The 26,683-nt window shown below is 48.6% G+C and overlaps 1 protein-coding gene across 1 annotated transcript in view; it reads right to left on the bottom strand.

Moving 5' to 3' along the window:
- Positions 1-26,683, bottom strand: part of DPP6 (dipeptidyl peptidase like 6) — a 650,194-nt gene that overhangs the window by 127,578 nt on the left and 495,933 nt on the right. Inside the window, 1 exon segment of the mRNA XM_047695453.1 lies at positions 20,622-20,703. Coding sequence (XP_047551409.1) covers positions 20,622-20,703 — 82 coding nt within the window.

Genomic DNA, 26,683 nt, shown 5'->3' with positions numbered 1-26,683 from the left:
GGTAGGTGTTCTGCACACACGGCCTGACTCGGCCACCAGTCACAGGCTGTACCTGGAAGCCCCAGGCTGAGGGAAGGCACTGCGAGGGCACAACGGGTGTTTCGGGTCACGCGTCTCGGGGTATTTAAATCTCCCAAGGGGAGGCAGCTCCGGGGCCGGGGAGCCTAGACTAAGTCCACAGTGACGTGTCCGTGTCCTGCTCTGCAGAGCCCAGGATGGCCCTGTCCGGTGCAGGAAGCCTCCTCAACGACCCTCACCCCACCTTCTCCAAATTCGTGGGCCACCAGGCCACTCGCATGCGGCCAAGGGCACTGTCCACTCTCTGCCCTGGAGCCATCACTTAGCATGTTCCCGTGTCTTAAAAACGCGGAGGTGAGACTCGTTTCTAAAACCGTGTGACCACTTTCTCGGGTTATGTCACGGATGGTGTCCCGTCAGAACAGCAATCTCCTCCAGGCTGTGGTGATGTCCTTCCCGTTCTTCGTGCCCCGGGCGAACGCGGTTGTGCTGTTGGTTAGACATGTCTGAGCTCTTCCTTCCTGACCTTGGCTGGGCCAGACCCCCTGCTGTGCGCCCATGGAGGGGGGGCAAGCGGGGGCAGGGCAGGTGGCCTGGGGCCTCATGCTGTCCTTCCCTCGTCCTGCACCAGACACGAGCTCTCTCTGTGGCGTCCCCACGCAGCTTTCACTGCAGACAGACCCAGAGCCTCTTTGGGCGATGAAACAGGAGCAGTGGCTCTTCCGGACCTCGTGCGAGCTGGCAAACCCCGGCGATCTGAGGCACGGTGGCCGCAGGTGGGGAAGAGCCCACGAACGGGCTCCCATGTGAGGTCGGGCAGCTGCTCGGAGATCGGGGCGGGTGGGTGTGCCTGGGGGAAGGGGTGGAGGGGCTGCGGGCTCACCCAAAGCCCTGGGCTGGGGGGGGGATCCTTGTTCTGGATACTTGTTCCCTGGTGAGCGACAGCCCTGTTTGTCTGGGACACTCCCAGCGTTAGTACCAAGCATCTGAAAGACCTGGGACATCCCCCCCCATCCCAGAAAAACTGGGACAGCTGGTCACCCAGGATTTAGGTGACTCATCCGGAGTGGGGAGGGCTCAGGGGCCTTGGACCAGAAGCTGATCTCCTTACTTATGTCGTGGATTGGGAACTCCTGGGACAGGTTGAAAATCTGTATAAACCCCACATATCCGTCTTCTTGTACAGACACACACACCTGTACCCCAGCCTTCATACGTGGCGGCTGTAACTACCCCAGCGGCGCCAGGGAGGTGTTTCAGGAGGGTTGTTTTTGCTCAGGTTTAGCCGGAACGTTCCGGAGCCTTCCAGACTCACAGGAGCGGCACGGCTGTGATGGGCCACACGACAGGGAGCTCCGTGCCTGCAGCCGGGGAGGAGGGGTGGCTAGGAGAGGTGCTGGTTACCCCACCTCACACGTCGGGTTTGTGCACGTACAGACAGACCGCTCTTAAGAGGTGGGAGCCTCTCCGGTAACAGGGCCTATCGGAGCCCAGCGCTGGGCCTGGTTCAGCAGAGGCCCCCGACTCTGGGGGTCGCACCAGCCAGGGGCCTCCCGCCATCTGGGAGGCTGGCCCGGCTGAACGAGGGCACCTTTGAGCTCAGCAGGGATTGTGAGATGAAATATTTTAATATGCAGCTGACCTTCTGCTGGGAGCTTGGTAATTAGCCCTTCTGAAAAATCAGTGCACTCAGAATTTTAGCACGATGGAAATGTTAATTAAGAAAGCAAAGTTTCAAACTCCTTAAAATATCAGGAGACATTCCAGCAGCACAATATGACTTGGTGTTCCGCACATGGGACTTGGGGGAGGCTTAATGGGACAGCGTCAGGGCGGGGGTCCCTGCTGCCTTCCTGGGAACCAGCACGCTGTGGCGGCTGGGAGGGACCAGTGTTACCATGATGCATGTTAAATCTGGAGGCTTTTGCTTCTGAAACCTCCTTTTGGGGATGCTCAGGACACCCTTCCTCAAAGACCCCTGAGAGGTAGAACGTAACTCAGGAGAAAAATGAAGAGCAGAGATGACAATTCTTAATAAAACTATGGCAAGGAGAAAAGGATGGTGAGTAGCTGTGCTTCCCTGCCCCCCCCAACCCCTGAACCTTTAAAGACTCAGCTGCTACTCCAGAATCATAAATTAGGATTGGAAAACCCAAGTTCTCAAAGCCCTAGAGAACGACCCCACACATTTTGGTGCCTCTTGACCACCCCTGCCTACATTTATGAGATGATTTCCTCCCAAACAACAGAGTTTTGTGCACCTGAAGTTGGGACCTGGGAGGACAGGGGATATCACACAGGCAAGGGACGCCACAAACACGGACTGTAACAAAACGCTGTCGTTTGCTGAGTGCCGATGGTGTCTGTGATGGGATTGCCGCTGTGTGATTTAATAAATGCTACAGATTCTCCCAATAATCACGCAAAATAGGAAGCTTCATCATTCTTGATTTGTGGGTGAGGAAACTGACTCTGGAGGTTCAAGGTCAAGAAAAGCTAATAGGGTCATCTGGCTCCAAGGTCTATGCTTTTACGTCTTGTAATTTTCTCACTGTTTGAGCAAAATTTATTCGAGCTTTGGCCCCGATTCAAGACACCATTAGATTTCTCCTTCCACATCAGTGGCCAAGGAAGGGAACGGACACTTACACACCGGGTGAGCTTGCCCACGAGCTGTTTCTGTGACCTTCACAACACCCCTTCAAGGTCTTTCTCCCCTGTTTACGAATGTGGACATGGAGGCTGAGGGGGGTCGCGGGCATCATACGACCCTATGAGGTGTGGGGCTGGGTTTCAGTTCAGCTCAGGCTGGTAACCCTGGGTTCCTCCCACTGCAGGAATGCTTCCCAGAGGCTGGCCAACCACCAAGCACCTTGACGGGACTGGACCATGCAGGGGCATCACTGCTACTCTAATTTATTTTTTCCAATCAATTTCCTCTGTACGTAAACAAGTTGTATTTATAAAGGAAATTCTGTATCTCTAGTGTACACGGAACCCGTATTCTTAGCAGTGAAGACGAGGGGAACACAAAATAAACATAAAAAAAGCCAACATTATTGCTAATTTCATCCAGGACAACAGAAAGCTCCAGACCCAAGGCGCGTACTCTCTGTTAGGAAGGGAGATCAGCAAGAACTAGGAGCTATCGAAGACGGGCCCTCGTCTGTACAGCAGAGCTTGACGAGAACTGAATACAGACCGCTCTCCTTACTAACCACCTCGACCATCCCTTTGAGGGGGGCTCATGTAACCCCTAAAACCACGTTCCAGACCTTCCGCTGAACGCGTGTTGCCTTGGGTCTACACCGAGGGGGCTCTGCCCTGGTGATGTGGAGAGACACGGACTCAGGATAGTGTCAGGCTCACCCCAAACACTTCCAAATTGCTTGTCACATGGGACCCTAAGAAAGCCCGGCTGGTAGGGCCACTTCCCCACTTCCCATGGGCTGAGACGGCTCCCCATGGGCACTCAGAGCGCCAGTGTCGTGAAGTCCCTGTGGGATCATGGACACCATCCGTGTTACCTTCAGGTCGTGATGAAAAGAGTCATCATGAGTCCATGGAAGGAGGTTGACATCTATAGGTGAGTCCTGGATGAACCCCCAGGCAGGAGCGACTTTTCCAGAATGCTTCTTACCACTCACTGTGGTTCTACGGATGGACTTGTTGTCCATAAGGACAGTCAACTGTTCCTAAGGCTAATGTTTGTTAAAAGGCAGCTCGACAAAGCTCATGGAGGGTTCCTTCTCAGAAGAAGAAAATTCCAGATGCATGTTTCTTAAACTGAGTGGCCATAAGCAAGGAGTCTGAGGACAAAACCTCTTTTAAAGGACTTTTAAGTTTACTGTGTTCATTTTGACACAAATCTTCATCATTTACTATGAAATCTTCTCAACCACCTGAAGGCCTAGAAGGCAAGAACCATCATCATGTCTAGTCCCTGGGTTTGTGTTCACGGGCACACTGCTGCCACGTGCTACCACTCCGACTGCTGTGGGCCAGTGAGGAGAGAACACGGGCGAGTTTGATAATGTAAAGAAATGCTACATTCCTGCCAAGCGACGTGGCAGTCTCAGGGCTGTGTTAGTCCAAAAATGGTTTCTCAGCAGGTCAAAGAAAGAAAAATCACAGAAATGCAGTCACAAGATGGAGACACAGGCATGAAAAGTGAAGGCCATGCTCGGGTGAGGCTGTGCCATAGCCCGGTCTCAACCACCACACGCACGGTTTTGTTACAACTCCAGCCCCGAAAACCGACATTACTGCGTGTGGTTAGCTGGTTGTGTCAGTTTGTTGGTGTTCGTGATAAATTACATTCGGCTCTGAAGTTAGAGGAGTTCGTACCAAGTTTTGTGTTGGCCCTTGAGGAAGCACCACTTCAGTCAAGTCATCTAAGTCAAGTTCACCAAGGTGATTTACCATGTTCAGTGGACCAATTTTATTCATGAACACAGATGCAAAAATCCTACAGAACAGTCATCTTAAAAGTGCAGCAAAATATACATGTAGAGAAGAAAATACATCATCACTGGTGGGACTAATCCTGGTGACCTCAGGCTGGTTTACTGGTGATCAGTACAACATTCCCATTGGTGGACAAGAGGACGAAACCACACGATCATTTCAGGTGAAGCAGAAAACACACTGAGTTCAAAATCCATTCTGGTTGAGAAAATGAGAACATAAAACGCAACAGTAGGAGCAAAGACAAAGGAGCAAAGGAAACCTCCGCGCAATCCGGAAATAGAAGTGACCTTCCTCGAGCCGGCTGAGCCAGTCCACCAAACAGCCTGCAGCCACATCCCGCTAAACAGGGAACCTTAGAAGCGTCTTGTGTATTAACAGACACGAGATGCCGATTGGGTCCCCGTGGTTACCTCTTAGCCCACTGACACTGGCAGTCCCAGAGAGCACAGGACGTACGATGGGGAACAGGAGCCCTGCACAGGACAAAAGAGGAACACTGGAATTGGTGATCATTTGGAGGGGATACGATTGTCTAAATCCATAATCCGAAAGAAGCTATTGCACAACTGGGTATTTACCCCAAAGACACAGATGTAGTGAAAAGAAGGGCCATCTGTACCCCAATGTTCATAGCAGCAATGGCCACGGTCGCCAAACTGTGGAAAGAACCAAGATGTCCTTCAACGGACAAATGGATAAGGAAGATGTGGTCCATATACACTATGGAGGATGATGCCTCCATCAGAAAGGATGAATCCCCAACTTTTGTAGCAACATGGACGGGACTGGAAGAGATTATGCTGAGTGAAGTAAGTCAAGCAGAGAGAGTCAATTATCATATGGTTTCACTTATTTGTGGAGCATAACAAATAGCATGGAGGACAAGGGGAGTTGGAGAGGAGAAGGGAGTTGGGGGAAATTGGAAGGGGAGGTGAACCATGAGAGACTATGGACTCTGAAAAACAACCTGAGGGTTTTGAAGGGGCAGGGGTGGGAGGTTGGAGGAACCAGGTGGTGGGTATTAGAGAGGGCACGGACTGCATGGAGCACTGGGTGTGGTACAAAAACAATGAATATTATGTTATGCTGAAAATAAAAAAAAAAGAAACCATAGATAAATTATTGGAATTAAAGGAGGTTAGCAAGGCTGTTAGACACAGAATCAATATGAAAAGTGAAACTGTGGGTCTATTCGCCAGCAAACATAAATTAGCAAAGTCACATCTGAAAAAACAAAACATAAAACAGGTCCAAAAATATCCAATACCTAGGAATACATTTAAGTGAGATGTGTGGAAACAATTTATGGAGAAAATTATAAAATTTTAGTAAGAGACATTTTCATTTTTTTGAAAAAGTAAAAAAATTGGTTGCTATACCATGTATGGGAAAATTCAGTAGCTCAAGTTTAGAAATTCTCTCTCAGCTGGGGTAGAAACTTAATGTAATCCCAACTAATCGTCCAAAAGTGTTTTTTTTTTTTTAAACATTTCTTTAATTTTATTTTGAGAGAGAGAGAGAGAATTCCAAGCAGACTCCCTGCTGAGCACAGAGCCTGACACGGGGCTTGATCTCATGACCCCGAGATCAAGACCTGAGCTGAAATCAGGAGTCAGACACTCAACTGACGGAGCCCCCCAGACGCCCCTCTCCAAAAGTGTTTTTTAAAAGAACTGAATTATTATTTTAAATTCTGTGTGTGTGTTTTGTGCACATGTACGCGCGCACACACACACACACACACACACACACACACACACACTCTTGCACACAAAGTGCCAAAGACAGCCAGGACATTTCCCCAGAACATGCTCAGGGGACTGGGCGCACCAAGGCACATGCAGTATAGAAGTCGTATGACTACGCACTGTGCAGCCCACTCAACGTCTTGCCTGCCGTAAAGGTGTCATGGTGGGGGGCCGCTTCGGCTCCGCGATAGGTGTAAGGTCAGCTGGAGCAGAGGGTCTGACAGCAAGCCCCCCCACCCCCACAAAGTTCATAAATGGCAGCGGCGTCCTGAAGGGTCAGTAAGGAAGGGCACATGTCTCAACAAGTCGTCCTGGGACAATCGGTCATTCCTAGGGGACAACAACTGTAAGTATGTTTCTCCTATCATATCCCAAAACCAAAGATGTGACTGTGAAGATGAAACTATAGACATGTTAGGACACACGGTAGGAGACTATCTTTACGTCCTCAGGGTGGGAAAGAACATTTTAAAAAAGACATGAGAAACGCAAGCCATGAAGGAAAGAATTTGATTTCCTTGAAATCGCCATCTTTTCCTGCCAGAGCCTGTCGAAGCAGAGGTGAAAGACAGGTTATAAAATGAGAGAAAATATAGGCAATAATAAAATGGACAGATAACTGGAATTCAAAATATGTAAAGAAATTGTGCACATCAGTAAGAAAGGCACAAACAAGCCCAAAGAAAAACAGGTGAGAGACACAGACCGGTGTCTTACTGAAGAGGTGACACGTGTGGCATGACTTATGGAGGATATAACCTCGCCGGGAACCACACACACGCCGGTAAAAGCCCAGAGAGACGCTGGCAAATGCACAGAGGAGGCAATGTCCACAGCCACGCTGTAAATAAACTTAGAAACTAACTGGAAGTAAGCAGCGCGTGCACGGACAGGAGACCAGGGAAAGGCATGAGGATACGTTTGTAGGAGGAGAAAGACTCAGCCAGGGCCCAGGTATCAACATCCACACCGAGGAAAACAGTGTTGGGCGCAAAACTCCAGCAACACGATAAACAACATGTGGCAACATTTTCTTGGAGGCAAAACCCAAGCGATACGCTATTCAGAGACCCGCCAATAAAGCAGCAGGGAAGCATGAAGAAGATTCAGTCCTGGTTCGTCTGGTGGGGGTGGGGGCCAGAAAGGGGGGCCCCAGCGCCACGCAGCCTGCTCACGTGCCACGCGTCATGCCGAGTGGAAGGTACAAATGTTTACTTCACTCTTTTCTTTCTTTTATTTTATTATGTTATGTTTGTACTTCATGTGTGTTCTTTTTTTTTAAAGGATTTTATTTGACACAGAGAGAGCACAAGCAGGGGGAGCGGCAGAGGGAGATGGAGAAGCAGACGCCCCCCTGAGCAGAGAAGCCGATGTGGGACTTGATCCCAGGACCTTGAGATCAGGACCCGAGATGAAGGTAGACACTTAACAGACTGAGCCCCCCAGGCGTCCCTGTATTTCATGTGTATTCCCAAAAAAGTATTTCATTAACCTACAAAAATGCATCTGAAACAGAAATGTACATGTATAAAGGTAAAATCAAATGCCGTCACCCCCCGGGGAAGGGGACACACACGGTTTCCTCTGTTGTCCCACTCCAAAGAGCTCTGCACACTACTCCAACCTGAGTTATGTCTCAGCCAACTAAGGATCTGCTCTCTAATGGGAGGAATATCTTATCCCATTTGGGGTTTGCTGTCTGCCCTGGGGTGCTGACGGCTCGCTTACGGGACCTGCAGAGATTGGATGGAAATATCAGAGGTGGGTCAATTTTTCATTTCCTTTCAGGATGCTCGTAGGGACGAGGCAAGGGCGTCAGGTAATTACATCAGAGGCCGTGTCAGGAGACCGTCGGTTTCTAGATATTGCACAAAAAGTTCTTCTGGGAGCCCAGACAGCTCAGCACAAAACAGAAGCAGGGACACCAAGACTTGGGTTTCAGTTCTGATACCATCACTCATCTGTGATCTTGGGCACAAAATAACGCACATCTTCTGAACTTCCATTTTCTCACTGCTGAACGGCGATACGGTGAACAGAAACGCCCTATACGCGAAACACCTCGCCTGGCCTGTTGGAAGCCCTAAGGAGGGGGCTGCTGTGTCCTTCTGTCCTATGTCCCAGCTGATGCAACCGCACGGGGACAGCCCGCTGCCGCCAGCCCAGTGCCTCTGTTCTTTCAGACTGTCCTTCTAGTGTACGTTACTGCTTGTAGGTTTGATTGGAGACCGTCACACAGAAAGTGGTTACTGTGTGGAACATCTACATCCATATGGACAAGGACCCCTGCTCACAGTGAGAAGGGAAAGAAAAACCAGTTTGGGGACGTCTTGATGTCAACTTTGCACTGCACCGAGGGACCAGGAGCATGGCAAACCGCGAGGCAGTTAGCGACCGCCCAGTCTGATGGGGTCCGGCTGCCTCTTGGAAGGGACAGTGTTGCTGGAAATGTCCTATTGGTTGGCAATGTCCAGGTAAACACACACCTTTGTTACAGGCCTGGGGGTTCAAGATGCAGCCTCAATGATCTCACTGATTCTTGGTTTCACCATGAAGTTGGAACGTGGCTGTGAGGCTTCCCAGTTTATATACGAGCCCACCCAGTCCCCTCCTGCCTGCATCTGGGCCCCTGGCACTCACATCTGGCTGCACGTGACAGGCACTGTCTGTCAGACTGTCTCCCACAGCCTGACGTCTGAGCCCCACCAGGTCTCAACACACGGGAACCTCTGGGCGTGACGCCCACATGTGGGTCCTTACAGAGTTACTGTAGCGCAGCTGAGAACGGTTCCTCCTAACCAGCATCTACACCAAAGCCCTTCTGTTCCACTAAATGTCTACAGGCTGTTGAGCTCTTAGCCAATAAACTTCAGAGTTATTGGAAGAAACGACTGACAACGGTCACTTCACTGGGAAACCACGGTTAGGCTGACGCAGGTGAAAGGCAGCCCCGGCTGCATGGCGGGCTGGGTTCTGACACCCATTTTCAGCCAGACACAGTTCATCAGGAACACGGGGCGATGACCCGTGCTGCTAGGAGCTAATGGGAAGGGCCGCAGCGAGGCTGCAGCCGGTGACTTCAGTCTACAACAGGTTTTCTGCTTTCCCACTGACCCATTAGTTTATTTTTTTATTAATCTGTACTTTCTGGGAGGAAAAGTTTGGAGTCAGCTAATCTTATAAAGCAGAACACAGGAAATTTAAAAGACAGAATTCACTGAGCCACAATGAACCTTGTCCTGGGGTGATCCGATTTACAGGAATCTGTGACTTGAGGGGACATTTCAGTCATCCAAGTTCCTTTAAATATTCACACTTCTCAGTTAACTTAAAAAATACAAGAGTGCCTATGGCTATGGAGAAAGTAAGCTTAATGACATAAATATGTGTTTATGCTACTATAATTTCTTTGAAAATCTGGGAGTTGACTGGAATTCGGCTGAGCCTGGGCGTGGAGGCAATGCCACGGGTGATTACAGAGGCCGAGAGGGTCCGGAGTGAAGGGGAGTCTGCCACGGGTTATGGCCCAGGATGGAAGGTCAGCAAACTTCTACCGGAGGGTGGAAACCGACAAAGCAGGACGAATGAGACTGGGGTTAATGCTGCGATTGGGAAAGGGGATTGACTTGCTCCTTGGTAAATAATACGCCTGAACCCAGCTCCTCATTCAGCATCTGACAGGCCCGCAGCCCACAGGATGTCAGGGCTGTAAACCCGGGACAGGTGGGAGCTTGTTCTGAAGGAGCCTGCGGTCCTCGGGGGGAAGACAAGGCAACAGGACGTCACTGCCCGGGGTGACACTGAGGACAGCACGGGGAGGAGAGGAAGCAGAGGGTCTCCAGCCCAGTCTCGGCTGTAGGCGGACGACATGGGAAAACGCAGGAGTGAGGCGAGATGGGGAAGGCAATGTGGTTTCGGCGGCAGGGGAGTCCGGCTGAGCTGGGGATTAGGAGCATGTCCCACTGACGGCAGCAGGTCGAGTTCCAGGGACTGGATGCAGTTCACTGCAACTGTCCTCAGCCTGGGCACATGGGGTGCGGGGGAGGGAGGTGACAGCAGGGGACTCACCCAAGAAGGGCTTAGGGCTGGGGCCTCCTCCTTAAGGGCCACGCAATAGTGAACGGCTCTCATGGGAAAGCTGGCATGGTCACTCCGTTGCAGACAGGAGGGCATTCTAGAACGGGAGTGGATTCCAGGAGGAGACCGGCAGGCAGAGCTGTTACAGGAAACCAGGGCGGAGGTGACGGTGGGAACGGAGGGGCAAGGACGGCTTTCAGCCAGGACCGCAGAACTCACAGGCTGTTGCCAGATCAAGACAGGGAAGAGAGGGTGGGGGAGTCAAGTGTGTCCTTCAGATCTGGGCAACAGAAGAGACCGGGGTGTCTCTGGCTGAGTAGCAGGTACGGCCACAGGATGCACAGAAGTTTTGGCAGAAACCAGGTGAGGCCAGGTGACAGCCAAGCAGAGCCCTGTGCAGCTGTGGAGGGCGGGGTGCACCGCAGGCCTGTCGCTCGTGGGAACAGACCCCGCGGAGCCCTGCTCCGCCCGCACAAAGCTCAGCGGCAAGGCCACAGAAAAGTGCTGGCCGGGACCCGGCTCATCCCCCTGCACAATTTACACTCATTAACTCAGGCCCAACTGAGGAAATGAAAGCACAGTTCCAGCCGTTAATGGCCACTGAAGCCACCATAGTAAAAACTAGAACCATTCAGATAAACGGTCAGGTTTCCCAACTCAAGAACGAACAGAAAGGTCAATGCACTAATTTGCTATGTGTTCTTTGTAAGTGGAAGTAGCTGAACTAGGCTTTAACCTCGTTATACATAAAAACAAACACAGTCCAAAATAAATAAAATGGATATGTTTGGGGGGGGCAGAGGGCGAGGGAGAACCTCAAGTAGGCTCCACGCCCAGCACGGAGCTCGCTCTGGCGACCCTGAGATGATGACCGGAGTTGAATCAAGAGTCAGATGCTTGACTGACCGAGACACCCAGACGCCCGGGATCTGTTTTTTGTTTTTGTTTGTTTTGTTTTGTTTGTTTTGTTGCTTGTGTTTTTAATTGACTCATTGGCTATCTGTGCTCCCTTGTAATATTGTTCTTTTTAGAATGCAGTTTAAGTTTACATCGAAATTATTATTTTTTTTTTTTTAAGGTAAATTTAAAGTCGACGCACGCTCCCCAGGAGTCAGACAGGTAACAGAAAACCTCACAGGCTATGAACACAGCCAGGGCAGAATGGAAAGACAGCGTGTCGGTAAAGTTTCCTTAAAAGGTGAAGTATTACGCCTTTCTCATATTTGTAATTGGTTTGCAATAATTAATAAAGGTTAACAACATGCTATAAAGAAGGAGTCCCGTGAAGTCTGTTTCAAAGGCAGAAGGAATCATTTGCAAGTAATTGGCTTTGGTGTTGATAAAAAATCTCTCCAAAGCATCCAGTTTCGAGTGAGCTAAACATTGCTGGTGCTGGGCGCTAAGTATCTCGTGTTGTCTCCCAGTCCAGACGCGCTCACTAGAGGGTAAGTGGGGAAGGCTCATCAGCAAGTCTGATGTTAAACAGGACAAAATCACCTTAGGTGTCTTGCTGGGGTAAGCACAGATGTGGTTTTAGTCTCTGAAATTCCTGTGGAAAGCCAAAGTTCCAACTCTTTGGTCAGAAGGTTTAGGTCAGCCTGCCTGTTCTTGATAAATTTTAATAGTGAAGACTCACGTCTTTGTTTGGAGATGATTAATAGTATAACAAACTGTTTAAGGGGAAAAAAAAGAAAAGTCTGACCCCAAAACCCCAAAGTCTTTCCATAGTGTCTCATAATCTGTTGAGCCGATTAAACATCAGACAAGTTGTTAAATCTTAAAAGTTTTAGCGTATGACACTGGCTTTTTCCAATTTCTAAGAATTTGGGATCTTATGCCTGTAAATCTGACATTTAATTTTACTTTCCCTCCTGGATATCATTCATTTAACAAGTATTTGTTGAAAACCTGTATTCTGCAAGATACAGAGCAATGGGCTGTTGGTGATCAAAATGCAGTAGAAAAGGTCCTTTGTCCTTGAGCAGCTTACATGGGATCTGGGAGATAATTATCCAAAACTGAAAGAGTTGAATAAGAAAATCAAGAGACCCGTGTTGGTCTGCTAGGGTCCCTGGCATGGATGAAGTTATAGCAGTTTAGAGGAAGAAGAAATCATGGTTATTCTATGGAGACAAGGATGTGGAACCATTCCCTTGACATTTTCTGATTGCGACACATTTTAGGACTCGTGATAAAGAGGTATTCCCTCCGCTCGAATGGGAGACGTTCACAAGACGGTCTAAAAAGCCCATCATGGACACAAAGAACAACACTTAGCAGCATAAATGGCTCAGAGCTCCTCCTAGGCACCTGGAAAAATCCTCACATGGCCAGAACCTGCTCTCCGTGTAATGGGGGACGTCTGCCTGGAGCTGCGGATAGGACTGTGGCCTCCACCCTGGGCGCCCCCATCGTGGGTCAGAAAAGGTCATTTTAATGCATCACTGCCTGCTTAAATGATTTAAGGAAGCCAACAGTAAATGCACTCTTCCTTCATAGACCATTCTTATCCTGCTTTTAAATTCTATTTGATGGATTATCCTGATATTCTCTGACTTCATGGTCCCAAGGTTGATGCGGGCACCTTCTAAATTAGATTCTTCCTAAGATGGATACACTGTTTCCAGTGCAATTGCATTCGGGAGCTCTGATGAGGGAGGAAACTAAGTTTATGCTCCAGACAGACATGCATAATGAGGTCAGGCCTGGTTTTCCCCCTTCTTCTTAACTGCCTTGGCTGGAAAATACTGTCTTAAGGGTTTGCTGGAGAGACAGGAGAAAGGACACATTTGCATAGAGCTTTGTAACCAACGGAATCATGGGCACTGTCACCACCGGGGACTGGCTTCCTCACGACGGCACCCCCAGAACGGGCTGCGCTCCAGCCTGCGTGAGGCTGCATACAGACCCACTGAGTGTGTGTCCGCCAGGATTCCCACAGCTCAGATCATACAATGACTTTTCTCTTTTCCCCATTTTAAACGAATATATATAATGTTCCAGGAACATTTTCAGTATCCAGGAAACTTTGAGAAGTGGGTAAAAATGGGCCCAGTTCGGCCAGACCAAAATAATTATCTTTTCCACATGCAAAACATATACCAAACACCTTATTTTTAATCCTAACACTAATTAATAGATGCTACATTTCCCATGGTCACATACAGTCTATCTACCATTTTTTAATAACAGCTCATCCTGTCAATGGCCATGCTTTGCTAAATCACTCTCCTATAAACACTTAGGATACTGATGGCCTTCACAAACTATCATTTCTAGACAGCAGTGTTCTGAGTGTGTTGTGTGTACCGCTTTTGGACTCTCTGTAGAAGGACTTCTGTGCTAACATGTGGGCGTGTCTCGGTGAGTCTTACTACGTAGTTCTGTATTGTTTTAAGAATGGATTTTCTCCCGTGCCCCTCCCCTGTACTCGCATGGCAGGACAACGAGTTTTTAAACTCCAGTTTACTATTTACATTGTTTCCCTCACTTCCTCCAAAATCCCAGAGTTATGAGTTGCTTATGTGTTTGGAAATCCCCATGTCCTCAGAGAGCCCTTTGGTGGAAGGAAAAAGTCCCACCTGCTGCATCCTAATTCCAACTCACTCCTCAGCTGTGACCATCAGGCAGCTCTGTCACGCTGCCCCCCCACTCAGACTAAGTGACAAAAACTCACATACATATTTGAGGACACATTAAGTGGCTGAGTGCCATGGGGACATGAAGAGCTAGCATATTGCGTTAAACGTGAAGGGTACCCCCAGTGAGCTAGTAAATCACTCACTGAACCACTCCATCCATTATTTGAGGATACATAAGGCAATTTCCATCCCGGTGATATTAATTTCTTGGCTACTGTCATGGACTTCAGTGCCCATGATGAATGTTTTTACAATGAATACCAAATTAACCCAAACTGATTAGAGGCTTTCATAAGTTATTAATGGGATGTCACTTCAGTCTGGTCCTCCCCATGTCTACGACATTTCATTAAATAATTTCCTCTTGCTGGAAAGATCAATCTTTCTCTCCTTGTTGGACTTGTCAACGTCACTAAAAAACGCTGCTTGCCCCCTTGGTGACTTGGAACTGGGTGAGCAATAATGCCTTTGGGAAACAGTTCATCCATTTCTGCTCAGGTGTCTGGTAGAGAAGGTGGGAGAAGCCCTGTCCAGCTTGAGGTCCCGGGACAGGCCAGCTGGTGCAAGGAGGGGCTGGGATGGGGAAACAGGAGGACTGCAGGTTTTCCCTCAGCATCACTGAGATATAATTGGCACCTAACATTGTATAAGTTTAAGGTGATTGGAGAGTGTCTTGAAATATTACCTCCTCCCTCGTCACAAAATTACCATTTCCTAAGTCAGACAGAGAAAGACAAATCCTGTATGATCTCATTTCCTGTGGAATCTAAAAAGTCTGAACTCATGGACACCAAGAGTAGGATGGTGGTTACCAGGGCCTGGGGGTGAGAGGAAGGAGAGACGGTGGCCTCGAGGATAGAGACTTGCCCTTGGAAGAGGACTAAGTTCTGGGGATCTAATGCCTAGCTCTTTAATAAAGAACATAGTCTGTTCTGTTTGAGGGATAATTTCTGGGGTGACATCGGAGGACAATTGCTATCACCTGCTAATGGCCTTTTCTAAGGAGACAGACACATGCAGACCTGCTTAAAGGAGCTATATAGGCTTGGAGGAACAGTGATGGGTGGCAGGTTTTCTGAACAGCATCCTTGAGCCCCTAGTTGCTGGAGAAGAACCAAGGAAGAGACTGATCCCACTGGATGTCCAACCCTCCCGGGCTTCCTCTCCTGGCTTCAGCACGTGTAGCCTAACTCACCATTAGACACACACCAAACAGCCATTGGATGATATCCTTATTTTTTTCTTACTCTCTACATTTTGGTTAAGCCGAGTAATAATTCTAGTAACAACAACAGAGCCCTCGTTTCCCAAATGCTTTCTTTATCCTACTTTCTACAGCATGTACTTTGAATAAATTAACTTAATCCATGCAGTGACCCTTCAAGGATACACGATATTAACCTGCCTTTACAGACGAGGAAAGCAAAGCTTGGCGAGATTAAGTATATTAAGACCATACCTTTGGTAAGTGCTAGAATCAAGATCTGAATGTGGCCCATTTGATCCTAAAGGTTTTGTTTTTAACAGCCCTTAAAAAGCAGAACAAACTAAACAGACTTTCCTCCCCTCCTAAGGCTCTAAATCAGGACCTCTAGATTCTGAGACGGAACGGATGGTTGAAATGCGACCGTGGGGGTTCAGATAAGGGCTCCTGGGTTCAAAGCTGGGTTGTTCCTGGGCTCCCGTCATCTTGCTCCCAGCACAGAAGCCGGTGTCCTGGCTGCCCCTGCCCGTTCCCGGGGTATAGCTTGCGGCTGTGGGGAGAGTGGTCCCTTCTCATCCCTTCTGCACTTTGCTATCCCCCCGAGAGCAGGTGAGCCTCCCTGTGGCTGCCAGCGTTTCTGCGGACACCCACTCCTAAGAGGTGCTGGAAGCACACCCTCACGCCTGTCCCCTCTGCTCTTTATTCCGTCTCACAGAGCATTTGGGTGTTTTGAGAACAATCTCTTCATCTGGTACCTTATGTTGAATTACTGAAATTTTGGTAGCATGAATTTTTACAAGGCGAATGGGGTTTCTCTAAGTATTCTTTTCCTCGGGGGCTCAGTCGGTTAAGAGTCTGCCTTTGGCTTGGGTCATGATCCCAGGGTCCTGGGACTGGGTCCCACATTGGGCTCTTCTTCTGCTCCTCCCCTTTGCTTGTGATCTCTCTCTCTCTCTCTCTCTATCTCTCTCTCAAATAAATAAATCAATACTTTTTCTCTACAGGAGAAAACTGAATGCTACGAAATGACCCAGAGTGAGCACGAAAACCTTCAGCTCGAATTCTTCTGGACCCTCCACTGACTCCTGGAGGAATAACGCATTTGCTGGGAGTCAGGGCTAGTGAACGGGGGAAGTGAGAGCCTCAGTCTCTTTCGCTGTTGATATGTTAGAAAGAACCTTCAGTAAGACGGTGTGAGGTGGGCAGAACGTAACACCAAGGCCCAAGCACTCACAAGAAGCCAATTTTTAGAGCATAGTTACTTTAGGATAGACTCACTGAGAGCCGTGGCTGTGACCTGGTAGGCCGGAGGACGCGTACCCAGCCACGCAGGTGGGGACGGCCCAGGGCTCCTGTGAAGGTCCCCACGGCAGGGACCTCAGAGAACAGGTCTGAGTGCGGGAGGGCCGCGGGACAAAGCCTGAAGGTGGGTGGGGCTGGAGAGAATCCAGCGAAATCGGGGACCCTGTTAGTCCCCTCGAGGAGGACTTCAAGGTCTTGGCGGGGACTCCTGCGGGAGGCAGAACGGCTCTGACAGGGAGAGCCTCAAGCGAGCGGGGAACGAGCAAAGAGGAGATGAAGCCCATCAGGACTTGTGGAGGGGACATCGCTGTCCCCAGACTGGACGGCCCACGAGTCTGGGCTGAAGCAAGGCCAGCGCCCATGCAGGGCAGTGACTGTGTCCCGCAGCCCTGCTGTGGGCAAGACCCGGAGTGTGTGAGCCGAGGGGACGGAGTCGCGGTGGGGAGGGCAGGGTGGCATGAAGTTGTCGCCAGCCCTGACAGCTGGTGGGCACGGCTGTAGACGCTTTGTCCACGGGGGGGGGGGGGGGGCATGCCGCTCCTCTGCCCCTCCAGGCTCTGGAGCACGGCGAGGGTTCAGGGCCTCTCCCTGACACAGCAAACCAGTGAGTGAACGAAGGCTCTTGAAACCGGGCGCGCACAGAGGACTGGCCTTCCAGCTGACTGGCCACAGCAACCGCTGGTCACGTCTGTCACCCCGAGAGCTGCTGGGGCTAGGCGGATGTTCAAGAGTCTGGGCCGCCAGCCTGAGACCTCGCCAGGACAGCTGTCACTGAGCCACCGAGGAAGGAGCCGCTTACGTGGATTCCTCGACTCTCCTCGGAAAGTCATTCCGCCCGTGACTCTCCCTGGAGAGACATCCTGAGACCTAACAAGCCTCATAAGCAAGGCGAGTTTTCACACCACGTAGCTGGAACCCCCCTTCGGGTAAACACGGTCCATTTTATTCTTTCGTCTCCGGGGGACGCAGGAGTCTCTCACAGTTGTCCGCGCCGCTGCCTTGCTGCCCCGGAGACCGTGAGTAAGTCGGCTTCGTCTCCCGCGCCTTCTGCCGATGGTCACCCCCACCCTGTCCCCTGCGCGCCAAGGACACTTCCCGTCCCCCTTCTCGCAGGGTCCCCAGCCAACGACTCTCCCTGCTCTTCGGTGGTCACATGTCAAAGCTGTCCCTACCCTGAAGAACTCCCAGCAGGCTTTCTCAGTCTCCCTTTCAAAGCCGTTTATTTATCACCATTGTGGTAGCAGGCCAAGCGGAAAGAAACCCAGTTTCCCTGTCTCTGGTCACCTGAGTACAGCGGCAAAGACGTCCGCTGCGAGTCCCTCATGCTGGCTGACGCCATGCAGTCATGTTGGCAGAAGTCCCCGTGGCCCTGGCTCCAAAGGGAAATGGTGTCATGCCACTGTGCTGCTAAGTCCCCTCGGCTTGCGTGCCGTGTGCTGAGACATGCCCCGGAGCCCGGACCTCCAGGGCTGTGTCGGAGATGCCCAGCAGGTCCCCCAGCCACCCTGGCGTCTCTGGTTACTAGACGTCCTCACGCAGGTGACACGTAGGACGAAAGGCTGCCTCCAGACAGACACGCCATCGTAGTCCAATCAGCCGGCAGAAGCCTTTACATCAACAGACAGACACACATAGGGCCTGGGCTTCATGAAAAGACCCGGGAAAGAAACTCAGAGCTCCCAGAGACAGATTCATCTGCAGGGGACAGACGAAGAGAGACACAGTCTGGGGAAAACTTGTGTTTTTAGGGCAAATGGCTATGGACACCGACCACAAAAAGATGGGGTGGGGGAAGCTGGGGAAGGCACTTCCTCAACACTGTACAGGCAATTTCTCCTTGATTCCCGTTGAATCTAGCCAAATCCATTTTCCTGGTTTCAGGCTCGGTGGGTACATCGAATTCTGGAAAGCACGCGGTCATCCATCACGAACAACGGAGCTCACAGACCAACACCATCCCAGACACTTTCCCCGCACAATAGAGGCCTCCCCACATCCGCCGTCTCCTTTCCTCTGACAACAGGCCAGTCAGGCAGGATTCATTAACTATGATGTCATCCAAAGGTCCAACCAAAGTCACCCGAGCAGCCAACAGCCACTAATTGGAGGTCACAGGGAGGCATGGGAGAAAGTGCCATTGGCCTCCTCCTGGTGCTGGTCACCATCTCCCTCTCTTAGGGGGTCCCCAAGCCAAGTGCGTTGCTGAAATCCGTCCCCACGAGGAGGGGATGATGTTCAGAAACCTCGCTAGTGAGCCTGACTGCAGCTGTGCTCTCTGTACCCAAAGGAGAATTACTCACTTCAGTCTGACTCATTATAATTAGAGCAGATTGCCTTTGGGGAGCAATATTTACTTTTTGAGGTAAAATGGCAATGAGGGATTTGTCAGTGTTTGCTAGGACTGCTCATGGGTTGCAGGTCTCCGTTGCCGAGGATCTGAGCCCCAGGAGCAGCTGTCACGGGGGTGCTGGTCCCTGGGCTCAGGCTCTGCTCAGTGGAGAACAGCCAAGAGAGCACATGGTCCCCCAAAACACCGGTCAGCAACCCCTGCCTTCAGGCCCAAATACAGTTTTATCAGAACAAAACAATGTCCATCTCCTTTAGTACGACCTACAAATGCTTCTTTCTACCATAGCAAAGTGGAGTGGTTGAGGCCAAGATCCCACAGGCTTGCAAAGTCCAAGACATCTGCTACAGGCCCCGTCCAGGACTAGATGCCTGGATGATGGTGGCCAATGGAGGTGAGACACGTCGGTGGCACCAGGACATTGTAGGGATGGGAGCTCACATGGGGACACGAAATCCCGGAAGCGGAGCCCAAGGGTGCAGGGAGGGGAGTCAGGGAGGCTGTCTCGGAGAAGCTGATGCAAGTTTGGCTTTGCAGCTAATTCCTCTTCAAGAGGTCAAGTGTGGGGCCCCTGTAACCACTCAGACCCACCCCAGCCCCTAGAAAGCGTGACATGAGCATACAGTCAATGGTCTCTGAGGCCAGCCTGCGAGGCTGCGGCCAGGAGGCCACCCAAGGATCATGGAGAGCAGGGACGGCCTCTGTGGAGGCACCCTGTCCCTTGTATGGAAGGACTGGATGAACGGGGGTACGATCTGCTTCCCAGAAGCACCTTCAGTCAGGATTTCCGAGGGATTTAAAATCAGCTGTTGGAGACTCAGCCTCGAACACCTGGGCTCCCTGCTGGAAGCTTCGGGTCCCCCTGTGTGGGGGGTAGAGCCGCTGAGGAAAGGCGAGCTTGGTCTCCTTGCTCTAACGGGCGGATCAGTGTCCTCTGCCTCCCGGCCTCCCCTCACTGGCTGACTCCCATTGGCAGACGAGCTTTCCGGATCCTGATGACCACGTGTCTGCTGCTGGGGGCCCGTGGTGACAGCCAGGACAGCTCTGTGGCCCACATCCTCCCGTTTCGTTAAACCGTTTCAAGGCGATGGAACGCGCAACCAAGGGACTGTAATCGTACCACTGGGAAGAATAGGACCATTTTAATTCCCAAGACAGAAGACGGACTGTCCAATGCCATCTCACCCAAGCTTTTGAAAATAATCATTTTCTGTGTGATTTTAGGAAAAGTTTTTTGAGACGCAGCTTTACGGAATCAGCATCAAGATGCAGGAGGGCTCGGTGAGCGGGACCCAGTCGCGTCACCTGACCGCAGCTGGCAGGGGCTTCCTGCAGGGGGCGTTGCAAGCTCCCGGGAGAAGATGTCCGTGATGCTGGCGCTGGGACACGCTGGGAGAGAGTCTTACTCCCCCATTCACTCAGCATGGGGGCCGCTGCCTGCAGCCTGACAGCTGAGGGTGAGGACCACACTCAGGACTAGAAACTCCCAATGATACCGCGATTCTGCTAATTCCTATTGACAGTCACTTTGAGCAGGCTTATCCCCCTGACCTCACAGTGAGTCTGCGATCCCCACACAGCTACAGTTGGGGTATTGGGATTTCAGGGTATCAGACCTGGGAACCACAGCACACTGTCCCAATTTCAAGAAGCTTCTCTAACAAATGGCCATGTTACACACGCAAATATTCTGGTGTCCTTTTCCAAAACGTGACTCCTACAAACTCAGACATCAAGTGTCCTGAGACAGATTCAGCCTCTAATGTGTAAACTTCGTCAAGTTTGAACCTGGTCCCCGAGCTTGACTGGCTTACCAGCTGCTGGCCTTTCGGACCCCAGCCTGCATATTGAAGTTTCGCATTGCTCACTTCCGGTGGGTCCAGACTTTGAGGGTCCCTGAAAGAAAACAAATACACAGAAAAATAATCAATCAATCAATCCATCAATCAACATGGTGGGAAACAAGAATGCTTTGTGTTTATCCTCCAGCTCCAACTTACTCTCCTCTTCCACTGTGTGAATTTCAAGAGCTTGTGTTATTAAATACTGTCTTGGCCTCCATTAGGTTCCTTCAGATGTACATGACTTACATGAAGCTGAAACAGGCCCATCACTGCTTAACCCAGATAGTAAATGTTTCTTAAGAGACAACGTGCAGAGACATCTGTAGATCGATTATCAAAATATCCACACCAGTCAACATTAAAAATGGAAATGCATGGCTATAAAGTAACAAGTCACCACGATTTCTATCTCCATCGTGGGCTTTGCCAGTGGATCGTTTTTTTTCTAAGCATAATGCTAGGTTATTCTGACCTTCCCAAACCCGCAGCCTGAGGAGAGATTCCACACTTCAGTTTGTGTTGGGAAGGAGCGAATGAGGAAGGGAGGGAGAGAGTAAGAAAGGGAAGGGGAGAGGGGAAGATTGAGAGAAAGGTTTTTTCCCTTTCAAACACCATTTAGATTTTTCATTCTTAATTTATTGACATGCAAAACACTATTCTAACAAAATCCATCTTATATACTTAAATAAATGTGATAATGAAGAAGTCATAATGAAAGAATTGAAAAAAACCCAACACTTTTATAAGTATAAAATATTTCAGTATATTTTGTAGCTACTACTATTTTCTACAACATATGGAAAAGATTCATTTTCATATTTCTTTCACATGACATATGATGTGTGTTCTGCTGGATGGATCAGACTCTGTAAGGTTCATACCCTATCTCTTGGCTGTGATAGGCCTTATGCAGAAGGCATAGCTACGAATGCACTTATTCATCAACCAAGAGGCTGTGGCTGAATGGTCTTTGGAAAAAGAAGATGCTAAATTTTAGGAGCTGCTTGAACAAAGGAGTTGAGGCAAGAGGGAAGGCAGGTAAAGTGCTGGTACAGATTCTGCACTTGAATCAGCAGAAAATTCCAAAGTAACTGCTTACTAAAATCACCAGAACAAAACAGAATACACTTCAGAGTGAAAAGTGTTGGGAAAGGTGAGAGAGTACACAATACCCCAGAGTCATTTTAGATGGGGTCCCTGAGTGTAAAGAGATCAGGGAAGTCTGAAGATGGGGTGATTAGGTGCTAAGTAACAGATGGCAATGATAGTAGAACTCAGCTGGAAAGACTGACAACTGGGCAGTTAGAAGAGTGAGGGAGGGGTCTTAACCTTCCTGGTTTTGAATGAATTTTAACAAACCCTACCATGTGTTCATTTTTAATGTTTCAAAGTATTTTCATGATGTGGGCCATTTCCTCTTTAACTGTGGGTAGGGAAAGGCTTTCTAAGGAGGACTCAAAATCCAGAAGCAATTAAAGAGTGACACATTGACTATGTAAAAATTTTTAAATTTTTCACGTAACAAAAACATCACAAGCAAAAGATAACTGACAAACTGGGAGAAAATATTCATATCATATATCATGGACAAATAGCTAACATCCATAATACATTAAAGAAATACCCTAAAATGTTGAGGTTACAAAAAAACAACAACAAAAAAATAGAATAGAAACAAAATATGAAAAATAGAATAGAAATAAAAACAGAAAAAAATAGAAACATGAGAAAAAGACATGAACAGACAATTCACAAAAAGGATATAAAAGGTCCTCAGATGTATTAAAAAGGACCAAACAAAGCAAAATTATAGAAATCAAGACTGAAACTACAATGAGTTATCATTTTTCACCTATGAAATTTCTCCCCTCCCCCAAAGAAAGAAAAGTATGGCCCCCTGTACTGGTGAGGCTGGGAGGAAAAAGGCCTCCTCATACTTTGCTGGTGGGCATGAAAACTAGTGCCATTCTTCCAGAGGGAGGCTGGGCAATACCTCATACAGTGCACACTTAACTCTTAAACCAGGAGACTTCTGGGAGGATGTGCCTCCCAGAGTACAAACGTACACACGCAGAAGGCCGTATTCATTGCCGCTGTGTAATGACAAACCACTGGCAACAATGTGTGGCTGAAGGAACCGTGGTACATCCATAGAAGGGACTATGGCACAGCTGTAAGAAGAATGAAGACCTCCATAAACTGATACGGAGTGTTTTTCATGATGGTGTATGCAAAGCTCAGCAGACTATCTATGGTATGTGACCCACCGTATAAGAAAGGGGATAAGAGGGCGCCTGGGTGGCTCAGTGGGTTAAGCCGCTGCCTTCGGCTCAGGTCATGATCTCAGGGTCCTGGGATCGAGGCCCACATCGGGCTCTCTGCTCAGCAGGGAGCCTGCTTCCCTCTCTCTCTCTCTCTCTGCCTGCCTCTCTGTCTACTTGTGATCTCTCTCTGTCAAATAAATAAATAAAATCTTAAAAAAAAAAAAAAAGAAAGGGGATAAGAAAATATGCACATATCCTCCTTGGTGAAAAAAAGAAATACAGGAAACATAAACTAGAAACCAGAGGTTAGTGATGTGTAGGGGGTGGTTGGGAAGAAGGAGGGACTGGTCGTGAGGAGCTGGATAAGGAAGGAGAAGCACTTCTCTGGGTATAACGCCCAGTCTTAGAGCATTGTAGGGTTTCACTTACTTTTTTCATGCTCCAAAAATAAAACTAACAATTAAAAACAATCAGTATGTGGGGGAACCCAAAAAGGAATAGCAACACCACAACAGAGCAAAACCCTATTGTCAATGAAACACAAAATTACATGGAAGAAAGGATTGACCTAAACGGCTTTGGGAAACAGTATTGTGACCGGTTACCGTAAAGCTAAAGACAAAAACTTCGGAGGATTATAGGCTAGCAGTTCTGAAACTACTTTCTGTGTGTGCTGGAATTCAACTGCTCTGCAAATATAAAAATATAGGGGAGATAATGAGAGCCAGTTTTCTTACTGTCAGAAAAACAGATTAAAAGGAAAAGAGGAAGGCTAAAATCAACTGTGTGAAGTTGGCCTGGAATCAGAGGTATCAGTGCTAACTCATGATTTCGAATGCAGATACACATACATCCAAAATGTAGATGTATGTGTATCCAGGGGCCAGTGTGCATACATGTATGTCCTTGCTGTGTTCACAGAGAGGCCTAGAACCAACGACCGGAGCAATAATGAGCACACCCACTGCCCATATCTTGGTCTCTAAGCACCATCATCCAATAAAAGTAAATAGGGCTCCTAGGAGATATAATGGTATCTGGGCTGGAACAGAAAATACAGGATGGGTCTGGAACAACTTATAGGTCCAGAAAGTGAGGAAACACTCAAAAAAGACAGAGACTAGTTCAAAGAATGCAAAGCCAACCTGAAGGAGATCCTCATGGCTAAAGCTAGAGACATTTGAGCAACAAAATCATCAATAATAGTACCAGATTAACCCAGAGAATAAAATCCATATTCATAGGTCTACGCTGATATACGTAATAATCAAATACATACAGCAGCTCTTCCTCATGAGGAATCCCAACCAATAAGCACAGAACAAAGTTAGAAAAATGCGTCATATATGTGGTATTTTCACTTGAAAGGCATAACCTCACTTCAGCCATGAGAAAACACCAGATAAACCCAAACTGAGGCACACTTTAAAGAACAGCTGACCAATAATCCTTGAAATCAAGGTCATGACCAACCAGGAAAGATGGAGGAAATGTTACAGACCAGAGGGGATTAAGGAGCACTAACATCTAAAAGAAGTTGGGATCCCAAGACAGGGAGGAGACATTGGTAGAAAAATAGGCAAAATTCAAATAAGTGGAATCAATAGCATGGTGCCGATGTGTAGTGGACATCAGCTGGGTACCAACCCTTCCCTCCACTACTGCCCAGTCTTGGTTAGTCATCCTCTTCTCAACCGTGGTTCCAATCTGCCCCGCTTTCCTAACTCCAGGACCTGGAAATAGGACTTTATTTGCCAATAGGCTCTTTGCAGACATAACTGAGTTAAAATAAGGCCATTCTCAATTCAGGTGGGCCCCAACCCAGTCCTAATCTCTTATAAGGAGAGGAGAAAACACAGAACAGACAGACTGGGAGAAGCCCAGGTTGCAAGATCCTGTAGAAGCCAGAAGAAGAGAGGAAGGATCTTTCCCTACAGGTTTCTAGGGAGCATGGCCCCGTTGACACCTTAATTTGGATTTCTGGCCTCCGGAATGGTGAGGGACTGAACTTCTGTTGTGCTAAGTCACTTGGTTTGTGGGAAGTGGTTACTGCAAGCCCAGGAAATCAATACACCCTTCATTTCTTAGGTAAACTGAGGCCCTGAGTGGGTAAGTGATTGGTTCAAGGACACAGAGTTGATCAGCTCTTGTCTGAAGATGAATCTCCTTCTTTGGTCGGAGGAGAAAGAAAATCTCCAACTGACTTAAGGAACAAAGTAAAAGAGCTTCCAAGACCAAAGCAAAAGCAGCCCCAGGGAGGTTTTATCTGTGAAACGCTTGCCCGGCCCCCGATGGTGCTTCCTTGTGGAGGCCGCGCTCCCATCAAAGGTGTCCCGGATTCCTTCTTCCCACACCGAGCACCACCAGCTGTGCTCTTTCATGGAGGTCACGGCCATCACGTGATTTCCTTTCGTGGACTAGACTATTCTGCCGTTCTCAGGGGTGTGTGTGTTGGGGGAATGCATAAAGGTATGTTTCCATTTATTTTGTGGTTGGTTAATGCCCTCCCCCCAACTTTTCTATCTTTTTAAAACTTTATTCATTTATTTTAAAGAACCCAAGGCAGGTTCTGTGATAAATCATCCCCAGGAGATGGATCGGTAGAAAAAATGATTAAGGAAGAATGAAATCATCTGGACTTACCATATCTCAAAATAATCACGTAATCCATCCTGATTTTGCTTATTTGAGCAATAAACAAAATAGGACATCGATCATGTTGAATTCTGAAGTGTAAATTAGTACAGCAAGTATATTCATTGATCTTTCTAAGCTAATTACAGGGACCAAAACACTTCCCAACAAAAATAGCACTTGGAATAGTAAAGCTAAAAATTCCTTCTCTGGATCCTAACCTTTTGTGGCTAAAGGCAGCCCAAACTAGCATTTCAAATATCAAATAATATGTATTTTCTGAGCATTCCTACATGCTTGGCACGGTGAATCATGCCAACATGTAAGATACACTCCCAGTATCTTAATATCAGATGCTCTGAGATATCACGGAATAATGAGTAAATGGACGGAGAAATGGATACATAAAAGGGACCTCATTTAATCACCTGCTGATGACTGGTTAGAGTCAGTGATACAGCGAGACTCAGGCAGAATTTAAAGATTCGTGGTATCAGTTTTTACATTCATCTTAAATGACACAGTAAAATTCTTGAGGGCAGGAATTTTCACAGGCATTGATCCTTCTGGAGTGGCCAACATTTGAGGACACATGCTATCATTAATTTAAGTGTCACTGTGGTCTATGGTGTATCAGAAGCTCCTGCCACAGGAGAGATCTGATACAGAAGTTCTGCTACAGAGCCGCTCTAGTCACTGCTGGATGATGGGCTGCTCAGTCCAAAATGTCTGTGACGTCTCCCCGTCCAGGTCACGGGGACACTTTAGTCCCTATGATCACAAGTACGAGTACTAAACAAAATCACGAGAAAAGTGTTTGTAAGGAAAAGAGGGGCTTGTGCCTTATCTGTTACTGTGTCCTCAGTGTCCAGACAGGTGCTCAGCGACCTCTGATGATGAAGGAAAAGAGAGAGGCGTGGACAGGGTCTGGGGTGTTAAGTGAATGACAGAGTGGATTTGGGGGGTGAGGGACTGTTGGAAAATGGAACGAGGGGATGGGTGCACAATCTGGGAGTACACGGAAAACCACTGGCCTGTGCAGTTTAAACAGACGAACTGCACGGTATGTGAGTCGCGTCTCCATAAAGCCAGCGAAGGGGAGAGGAGGAGAGGAAGAGGAGGAGGAAAAGGGGA

The sequence above is a fragment of the Lutra lutra genome, chromosome 11 (assembly GCF_902655055.1).
Source record: "Lutra lutra chromosome 11, mLutLut1.2, whole genome shotgun sequence".
Taxonomy (NCBI): domain Eukaryota; kingdom Metazoa; phylum Chordata; class Mammalia; order Carnivora; family Mustelidae; genus Lutra; species Lutra lutra.
This window is presented reverse-complemented; position numbering and strand designations above follow the sequence as displayed.